Genomic DNA, 9,973 nt, shown 5'->3' on the forward strand with positions numbered 1-9,973 from the left:
TAAATAATTAAATAATTATTAAATATTAATTAATTAATTAATTAATTAAATAAGTGGCATCTATAAACAAGGAACTTAGAAGTAGCCTCTCTCCTATGATGACGTGATTGCAACGTGACATTTTAAGAGCATCCCCCATCACAGTGCTTTTTATCTAGCAAGTCTTCTTTGATTGTGTCTCCTTTGGCTAATTGAAATGTCTCCTGATGAATCACCATCTCTTCTGTTTGTTGTTTTAAAAGGTGCAAGATTCTAGTGATGTCATCAAAGAGGGCCGGGTACGAGTGGTCTTCAACGTGCCGCACGAACCACAGCTGGAGACCTTGATTCAAAATCAGCATGTAAGATACACACACCACGTTTGAAAGAGTTCACTTCAGTTATTGTGTTTGTTCTGAGGGTACTTTCCATGTTTACACCATCTGTGGCTCAGGTATGTAATGTCTGCCCAAATGTGTTTGTATTTTGTAGAAGTACTGTGTGAAGTACAGTCCTGGATACGTTCTGGCATCTCGTCTCGGCATCACCAGCTACCTCGTGTCCCGCTTCTCAGGAAGCATCTTCATTGGCAGAGGCTCTAAGAAGAAGTGAGTGTTCAGTCACTGTTTCCACGTTTGCGTGCTCGTTTTTCAAATGCGTAAGACGTTAAGAATTTGCACTCCAGTGGCCTTTGTTTGGCATGACTCTTGTACATTTTGCACCAATGTTTTCTTTGCATACATTGTTTGCAGTCCCTGTGGAGAGCAGAGAGCTAACGTGGGCCTGAACCTGAAGTTCAACAAGAAGAATGAGGAGGTTCCTGGATACACCAAGAAAACTGAAAAGGAGTGGCTCTACTCTGCTGCTGTGGAGGAGCTACTGGCTGAATACCTGGACAGGTAAAAACTGAGAACATTAGAACTGTCCCCTCTGCATTCATACCAACAGGCTTTTCATTTAAAATTATGTTTTATGCTTTTATAGATTTTCTGAAGTATTCAACACAGTGTCCAGAAACAGTCATGATGATGTTTTCTATGAAGATGACATCTGGCCTGGATTGGACCAGAATGGGTAAAAAAAAACACACATATAGATATTTGTTAAGAATAATCCCGTGTGATACTGCCACTCAATGTTCTGAATGAATTGAACCGGTGGTGTATTTATTGATGATGCCTGATATTGATACACCCCACAGAGCGGAGAGGGTTGCTGAAATCACCTCGTGGTTAAAAAGTCACCCCGTGAGCTCCGTCAGCAGGGCGTCGTGTGACCTTCAGGTGCTGGACACCGCCATCGTGGAGAGGATTGAGGAGGCAGTGGAGAAAACCAAGGTGACCCTGACACACACAGCCTCAAACTACAGCGTACTTCTCCCTTTGTGTCTACTCTCTGTCCCCCAATTGACACATCTCTCACTTTATCCTCCATTTCTGTCTCTTCCATCTCTTAGGTAAAGAAGAGCACCAAGAAAGTCCGTGTGACTGTCAAGCCTCATCTCCTCTTCAGGGTGAGTACATTTTTGCCTGTGTGTGCCATTATCTTATATTAAGCCGTGTACTTTTGTTTGCTGGACTATTTTCTACTTCTTCGGCTGTTTCTTGCACACTTCATGACGAGTAAATCTGATTGTTTCACACTCCTTTTTGATCTTCTAAACCAGGCTTCATACAATTAATTAATTGAAAAGATAATGTATGCATGCCCGTGTTTGCCCTTAGCCCTTGGAGCAGCAGCAGGGTGTGGTTCCAGACCCGGATGCAGAGTATCGCCTGTTTGACAGAGTTGTCAACACGAGGGAGAGCTTCACTGTGCCACTGGGACTCAGAGGAACAATCATCGGCATTAAAGGAGGTGAGGAGGATACACGGTTTCATTTCTTTCATCCTGATTCCTTTACAACTTCATAAGGGTAATGTGCAGGTTCTCACAGTTTATATTGTGTCTGTCCCTCAGCGGAGCGTGAGGCAGAGGTTCTCTATGAAGTGCTTTTTGATGAAGAATTTGCTGGAGGTCTCAACATCAGGTAATCAAGACCAAGTGTAAATGATAAACAACTGCTCAGAATTGATCCTTCCTAAGTCCTTTTGGCTCTGTGCTCTAGTAACAGTCAGTCAGAACCTCGATCAACGTTCTCCTTTTCTGTACTTAAACCATAGACAGTATAATTAAAAATTTGATGTCGTCTCCGTGGCGTCACCCATAGGTTTCTGAGTGTAGTTGACGCTGGCCATTGCCATCTTGGCAGTCCTGACTCCGCCGGCTCCCGGCTAATCCAGAAATGGGCAAATACCTAGAGCGTGGGAGGAGCTGAGGCCAGCCAAATAAAGCCTGGTTACTGCAAACAGCCACCGGGTGAATAAAAGTGGCCAATTTCCCCATTCATCATAACTGTCATGAAATGATATGGGGAAATCAGCTATAGAGACCAAAACTGTTTTTGTAGAGGCCTGTACACGTTTATTTGGGCATTTTAATGTAGGTGCGTATGGAGATTCACTCACTTCAGTAGCCGGCCTCTAGTTTTTGTTTCTTCCGTAGTGGCTTAATTTGCTAGCCACTGATGTTGCCACTTGACACAGGCTATATGGTAGGCTCATCTGGTGATGTGACTATACATGTGTCACTTTTATCTTTTAACCGTCTTCAAAATGGGCTTGTATTTTCAACATGGATTTGCCTAGCACAAGGAGAAAGTTGACTGAGGCTTGCTCAGCTGTTATTGGTGCACAAAGCAAAAAGGGGCAGGACTTAGGAAGGGTTAATTCCACACATTTCACACAACGCCAGAATGATTTCTGAGCAGACATGTGACCGCTGTATCATCGGCCCCGTGTCCTCAGGTGTACGTCCCCTCGCGGTTACCGCCTCCCTCCCTGTGCTCTCATCAACCTTTCCCATGGAGCCCGAGTGGATCACACCTCCCACAAGCTCACCGCCATCGTCAAACCTCAGCCCGCTGCAGCCACAAACTTCAGCTCACAGCGCCAGCTCGGCGGCCTGAACCACTCTCCACGTTCACCCTTTATACCCACACAGGTAAGAGGGCAGCCACACAGTTTTTTAAAATGTAAAAACATTGGAAATGTCTCTCAGATGGATCTCCGTGCCACTTTCTTATGCCCTTTCACACAAACCTCTTTCCCTGTCTATAGCATAACAGCAAGGGCAACAGGAACTCTCCCTCTAAGGGTCTCCTCCAGAAACAGCAGGGGAAGGTAAGTGCAGGATCACCTGCGTTAACACCCTTCTCACTTGTTTATGCCCTTTTAAGCTTGTAAACATACAAATATACATGGTACATTTCCAATGTTCTGTCTCTGCTGCTTCATCCAGGGTAAAGAGGAGTACAGTAATGTGTGGCAGACTCTGCAAAACTCTGGCCCTCCTCACAAACCTCCTGCGCACTGGCACAATGTAAGTCTGTATCAGTGTATGTGTGTTTGGTAAACAACAATCTTCTGTAATGCTGCTACCATTTGTGGTAGAATGTTTTTGAGGGATTTTAAATGTATGGAACTTACCAAACCACCCTCCTTGTCCTCGTGGCAGCCCTGTGACATGTTACTGTGTTAAAGCAAAAATAAATTATTAAAAAAACTGTTTCCAACTATAGGAAGGACATTCCCAGCAGGGTGGGAACCAGCACGCTAACAAAGCTGTGAGTACACAAATGCACAGACCAAAAAAAAGCTGATGATATATTAAGATACATGTGTCAGTTGTGCTGCAAATAAGAAATAAAGGAATGCTTGATGTTAGCATTGAAGCTAGATGAAGCTCACACTGAAGCAGCCTGACATAATTAGTGTCCTGTGTTGGTGTCATTTTGGATGCAGACTGTTGCTTTTTGTTAAATGTGGCTGTTGGTTTGTGTATGTTGCTTGCAGACCCCAGTTGGCGGCATCAGACTGTTGAAGAAAAATGAAGACGCCAACTCCCTTTTTCCCGCACAGAACACACCCAACAAGGTACACACACGAACATACACGTGACATACACTTTTATTCTTCTTTTCTCTTTATTCTCCATAGCCTGTTTTTCTTCTGTTCAACCGCTGTATGTGCATGTTTGAGCTGTAAGGGTATAAGGTTTGCAGCCAGTCACTTGTTTTAAACTGCAATGGTCAAAATCTTAAATTTGTCCACAGTGTATGTGTGAACTCACGTCTCCTCACTTCCACTCTCCCGTCTCTTCACATATTTCTTTCATTTAGGCTACGACTGAGTTTGAGGACCTGATAGCCAGTCTGAAGATCTCCAAGGGTAGCCAGCAGACCCCACCCCCTCCCGTTCCTCCACAAGCACCTGCAAGCCAGTCAGATGGCCCGTTGTCTCCACAGTCTTTCGCCATGGTGAGTCATCAGAGGCAAAGACAGTGGTCTTCTTTTAATGCACATTCTAATTGTGATTTTGCTGACCCTGACACAAATTATACTGTGTGTGTGTTGTCTGTTGCAGAAAGGAACCATGGTGCTGAAGGAGATGCTAAAGATTGATGGCGCTGGAACAGGAAGTCCCTCTCCCCAGGAGACGGCTAACAGTGCTGCCTCTGGTGGTCAACAGCAGAACAGAAGACGTTCGTCCAAGAAACTAGGTAACCGATTACTGCACCGCAGGATAGCACACAGGATAGCACACCAAAGAACATGCTTGTCTGTATACAACTTCAGCCATATTTTTTTTCCCCTTTCCATCCCATTCCCCCCCCTCAGCAGCAAATATGAACGCCCCACACGGTGACGCAGCTGTATTAGGTTCTCCCACGCCGGCCGCCTCTGCCAACCTCTCCAACGCTGTGCTGACCAGTAAGGTGTCGGAGCTGGCGTGTGTGTGCGTGGGGTTAGGAATGGCACCACCTGAGTTCAGCTTCATAGGCAACAGACAGGTAACACCACGCAGTCCATGTTTGTCTTTTGCAACACACATCGAAAATGTATTCTTGCATTGTTTTGGTCTCATGTTCTACTGCGTATTACACAAATACCTCGGGATAACTTTACTATACAATTATTCATCAAGCTGTATTGCACATTAGTGTGTTTGTGTTTGTGTTTGTGTGTGTGTGTGTTTGTGTGTGGGGTTGCACTAATGTTGTCCTCCATCTCCACAGGGTCTAGTAGTGTGCCAGGTGAAGCTGTCCAATGGGCTGATGGTTCATGGCCCACAGTGCCAATCAGAAAATGATGCCAAGGAGAAAGCTGCCTTCTTTGCCCTTCAGAGACTGGTACAACACGCACGCACACACACACACCCCAATGAGTGTTTACGTAAGTCTGTGGGAGAGAATGTGTGCTTGCAATGGGGTGTGGAAGCTGTCTTATTGTGATCTAAACAAAATCCCAAATCTTTGTTCCTCAGATGCAAGATCATTTTAATTTAAATGAACATGTTTTTAGAAAGAGAGGCAGAATGCAGGAAGAAGATCAAATGCACAGAACAAATCAAGAATTTTAAAGTTCAGGAAGTCTATTCTGAGTAACAGATCCATGAGTTTGAAGGTTATCAGATGCCAAAAATTCTGTACAGTGTTCTACAATACTCACAGGACACAGGATTTTACAACTGGTAAAACATGTCTGTTCCAGAGGGCATGAAGGGCCCAGATCACAGTCTGTGTCATTATTCAGATGTACACTAAAGCTTCTGTCTGTGCTGTCTTGCTTGCCTGTAGAACTCAGTGGGATCAGGCTTCCCCCTCCCACCTGCTCTGTACTCAGGAGTGGGTCAGATACGGCCCCCACCCATAGGACCCATGGCCTCCGTCTTCAACCAACAAGGTCAGTCCTCGCTCCTTACAGTTTAGTGTAACGGTCTGTTGCTGAGGTTGTGAGTAGATGGTGGGGCTCAGCTGTCCTTCAAGTGTGCAACCCTCTCTGTGGCCGTACCTGCAACACGACAGCCAACATGATTCCTCATTCACTCCCCAACAACTATTTATCACATTTTTGCAGGATTTTAGAAATGGTCTCTTTACAAAATCAAAGTCTTCTTTTTGTCTGTTTTTCTGTACGTCCTAAGTCCCGCCCCTTTTTGCTCTGTGCTCCAATAACAGTTGAGCAAGACTTGGGCAGAACCTCTTTTTAAATTTCTCCTTTCCTGTACGTAGATATGCTATGTGCTAGGCTCAGCAGCTCGGCTGAGCAATGTATATCATTCGTTAGCTAGCTAGTTACATCTGATAGCTAATGATAGCAAAACGCTAGCTAACCTTTTTGGCCAACTTGAGATGTGACTATATGTCGCTTTCATCTTTAGAAAATCTTTAAAATGAGGTTTATTTTTGCCTCCGGGGTCCTGTGAAACATAAATAAAGGAATTCAAAGCTTTTTATGTGCTGGTATCTCAAGAGAATGCTCTGTCCCTCCAGGAGGTTTGCTGTTGCCCCCCCAGGGTTACGCCCCTGGCCCTCTGTGGGGAATGGCGCTGCCTCCTCACCACCACCAAAACCAACCGTTCTACGGAGCAGCAGGAACCTTCCCTGGTGCCGCCCGCCACCAGCCTGCAGCGGCGCCGCCCATCGGCTCACACAACCAGTTTATTCCCTTACAGGTAAACTTACACGTATGAACAGAGGCAGTTGGAATTGATATTAGTTGGAACATTTTGCTGTACTACTTCTTTTTTCCCTTCCTTCCGTTGTTCTTTTATGCTGATAAAGTAATGCCGCGCTCATGGTAACCCAACGTTCCACTTGTCATCTGACCCCGACAGGTGACTAAGAAGCGAGTATCCGCCAACAAGAAGAACCAGGAAACTCGAGAGTTCTACAGCGCCGCCCATAGACACCAATCACAGAGAGCCCAGAACCAGCCCTCCGGCCAATCACAGGGTGGTAGAGCCGACCAGCCACACCAACACGCTACCAACAGCGACTTCTCCTCGTCCAGTCCCGGCCTGGCAGACACCGTTTCCACGACGACAGGAGCCCCACACACACCCCCTCGGCAAAATCCTCCAGCGACAGGCCACACCCCTGGCTCCGCCTCCAAAAGGAAGCACAGAAAACTGGCCGTCAACTTCGAGGCAGCTAAAGTCTCCGAGTGATGGGCTGGTGTGTGTGTGTGTGTGAGGAGAGAGAAGAGAGAGAGAGAGAGAGAGAGAGGTGTGTTTGGTGTTTTTAAGCTGCAGTTTTAAGCCTGACTCAGCATCTTTGATCAAAACCTCGTCAATGTGAACGTTGGTTTTCACTCAACGTTTCAGCGTTCAAAGCAGCGCCGGTTGGGACGAGGGCACAGAGCAGACTAAAGTTTTTTTTTTTCTTCTGTCAGGCACTTGAGGAAGCTAGATTATTTCCACTTTCACGGTCTGTCTGCCTCAGAACACAACTCAAATATATGAAACGTGACAGAATTCCTCTGTCTCTATACTTCGTCATTTCAAATCTACCAAACATGGCTATTGTGGTTTTACATTTCCCAGTGCGGAATGTGTTACTGGTGTGGAAAGGAATCCAGCATACTGGCTGGAAGAGTAGGGTGCATTCTGGGATGCATTGCTCTCTCTCTCTTTTTTTTTTTTCTCCTTTCCTATAAGAGGTCGATTTCATGGACCGATTCCGCTTCTGAGCAGAAGAGATTAAAGTCTTTTTCAGTGTGTATCAGCACACTTAAAGGAAGACTATTGTTTGTTACAGCTCACATTTTACTTTTATAGCCCTGGCCATTCATTCTATCAGCTATGCTAACCCTGCGGAGATGACTGAATGTGGCAATGTTGCTGACCAGAGCTTCAGAAATCAAACCCAAGTTGTAATAAACTCTAGATTTCCTTTAACTGCGCAACATTAGGTTCCCCAGGGAACAAGCTTCTTTTTCCCTCCAAAAACACATAGATCTGCTCGTTCATTGAGCCTGGTCTTACTTCTGCAGAGTAGTGAGGGAGATCTTGTGAAGTCAAACACTGCCTTAAAAGTGCATCGTCTTCATTAAATGTACATTTTAATCCAGGTGGGAAAGAAATAAAGACAGTAATTATGTACTAGTGGCAGCACATTCAAACCAAACAGCTCAGAGCAAAACTAAATAATGGATTTTTCAAGGTTTGGTTATTTATGCAGCCGATAAAATCAGAAATCAGCGTGGTCAGTGTTATTATTAATGTTACTTTCTTACGGCCCCTCGCGTCAGTCTTAACACCGTCCATCTGCACCTCTTTCAAACGTTGCTTTGTATATTTCCCGTGGCGAGGCGAGGCGGGAGGGTTTTCACTGACCGCTGCTGTTGCTAGGCACTGCGCGAGAGGCTCCGTGGCAGCGTAGACTGAGAACACACACTGCAGGGCGGCCGGTTGAGGTTTGTCTGGCTCCTGGTGCAGATAGTCCTCGACGTTGTGCAAAACCTCTTCAATCACAGTTGGATGTTGGTTCTCAGGGACATGCAGCCATGGTAGACGCTTCAGATTTGCACTGCAGTGGCAGCTACTTCCTGCTTTCCCAGTAAACCTATTTACCTGTACATCTTTAAAGGCTAGCTTGAATGCATATGTTGCTGTGTCGGCCCTGTCTTGTTTTTTAGGGGGGTTGTTAGTGTGTTAATTGTGAATAAAAGCCGGCCTCTTATAATGGCTATTTGTATCAAAATACTTCAGCTTTGTCAGGTTTGGATCAGTGGTGTTAATCAGGCCGATTATCTGTTTTAATGTTTCCCTCTGTGTTGTGATCCTCATTTCCCATCAGCCTTCTATTTCCTTCAGACTTTTGACGCCTTGCTGCAATTTTATACTTTTTCTTTATGCTTTAACAACACCGCCAAAGTAAAAAGTTGACTGCACACTGCCTGCACACACAGCAGAGTTATGACATGAGAGATAATTGGACTAGTGACCCCAACACACACACACACACAAGTAACAAGCCCAACTGTCTCCCCCTCCTTCCCCAAGGCCAGAGGGAAGTTTGGTGTTGGGCACGGCTCCAGTACGGTGGGGCATCCGTCTGACCACTAACTTACTGCGAGGGCGTGGGAGGACGGCTGACGATGGCGGTGACGGGCAGGCTTGCCCTGCTGCAGACGGGACGACTGTTAGGACAACACATCCCGCTCCTGCTCGCAACACTACATAGTTGCTGTGTATAGAGAACACGTATGTGGGGAACACGCATCAAAGAGGACCTGCATGGAAAGAGGACACACACACACACCACAAACACAAACACACATGCAGGCATGCTGATGCAGAGTAGAGGTACATTTGATTTTGGAGCGGGAAACAATGCGGGCACATACACACATGATGAGACTATCACTGCATAGAAGTTAAATCCAAGTACACCAACACAGACAGAAGGCACTCCTGTGGCGCACATGCAGATTAAAATACGCACGTTAACACGCAAGAAGCAGGCGCCATAACACAGCAACACACGCACACACATTTGAGTTCCTTTCACCTTGTTTTACTTTTATCATCTTTATAGTGCCAATTGATGTAATCCCAACAACTTAAACATAACTGCGCTCACGCACGTTACCCAAGGTACTAGAATTCACAATATATTATATATCACTACTGAAACATGTAACACCCGTATTGGATTTACAATTATGTGGTGCTTACAGTGAAATAAGATATCAGTAGAACACACTTACGCACGTGTTTTTATACAATTCCATAAAACTACAAATCCTTTAATTCTTGGTAGCTATCATTTACTACTACAGTTATTCTATTAATGTTTCCACACAAATAGTAGTGGAAATGAAATCTACCAGCACTCTTGTTTGATCTTGTGTGGTCCCCAATCCACCAACAGTGACATCAAGTTGCTTTTTTTTTTGTTTCTGTGTAATAGTTTACGTGTATGCAATCCACGGTGACCGCAGTTGTAGGTGCAGAGTGTCGATGGAGTTAGCATTAGCATCACACAACAAAAAACATATATTCATGACAACCGTAAACGTCGACACTATGTTCGCTGGATGGATTACTGAACAACATTGTACCACAACAATCGCCAGCTGATTTACGTACAGGAAAGGGATTGGAAAACA

General features: G+C 45.2%; 1 protein-coding gene across 1 annotated transcript in view; it reads left to right on the forward strand.

Moving 5' to 3' along the window:
• The window catches only part of xrn1 (5'-3' exoribonuclease 1), a 19,172-nt gene extending 10,351 nt beyond the window's left edge, over nt 1-8,821 (forward strand). Inside the window, exons 18-37 of the mRNA XM_035670915.1 lie at nt 243-341; nt 472-587; nt 732-878; nt 964-1,053; nt 1,181-1,316; nt 1,436-1,492; nt 1,704-1,836; nt 1,939-2,008; nt 2,826-3,021; nt 3,138-3,200; nt 3,319-3,399; nt 3,599-3,643; nt 3,873-3,953; nt 4,199-4,336; nt 4,443-4,578; nt 4,697-4,869; nt 5,095-5,208; nt 5,656-5,761; nt 6,352-6,533; nt 6,696-8,821. Coding sequence (XP_035526808.1) covers nt 243-341; nt 472-587; nt 732-878; nt 964-1,053; nt 1,181-1,316; nt 1,436-1,492; nt 1,704-1,836; nt 1,939-2,008; nt 2,826-3,021; nt 3,138-3,200; nt 3,319-3,399; nt 3,599-3,643; nt 3,873-3,953; nt 4,199-4,336; nt 4,443-4,578; nt 4,697-4,869; nt 5,095-5,208; nt 5,656-5,761; nt 6,352-6,533; nt 6,696-7,028 — 2,496 coding nt within the window. The 3' untranslated portion in view covers nt 7,029-8,821. The remainder of the gene's footprint in view (nt 1-242; nt 342-471; nt 588-731; nt 879-963; nt 1,054-1,180; nt 1,317-1,435; nt 1,493-1,703; nt 1,837-1,938; nt 2,009-2,825; nt 3,022-3,137; nt 3,201-3,318; nt 3,400-3,598; nt 3,644-3,872; nt 3,954-4,198; nt 4,337-4,442; nt 4,579-4,696; nt 4,870-5,094; nt 5,209-5,655; nt 5,762-6,351; nt 6,534-6,695) is intronic.
• The last annotated feature ends 1,152 nt before the right edge of the window (nt 8,822-9,973 follow it).

This window comes from Morone saxatilis, unplaced genomic scaffold (assembly GCF_004916995.1).
Source record: "Morone saxatilis isolate NCDOM2014 unplaced genomic scaffold, NCSU_SB_2.0 Contig23, whole genome shotgun sequence".
In the NCBI taxonomy this organism is placed as follows: domain Eukaryota; kingdom Metazoa; phylum Chordata; class Actinopteri; family Moronidae; genus Morone; species Morone saxatilis.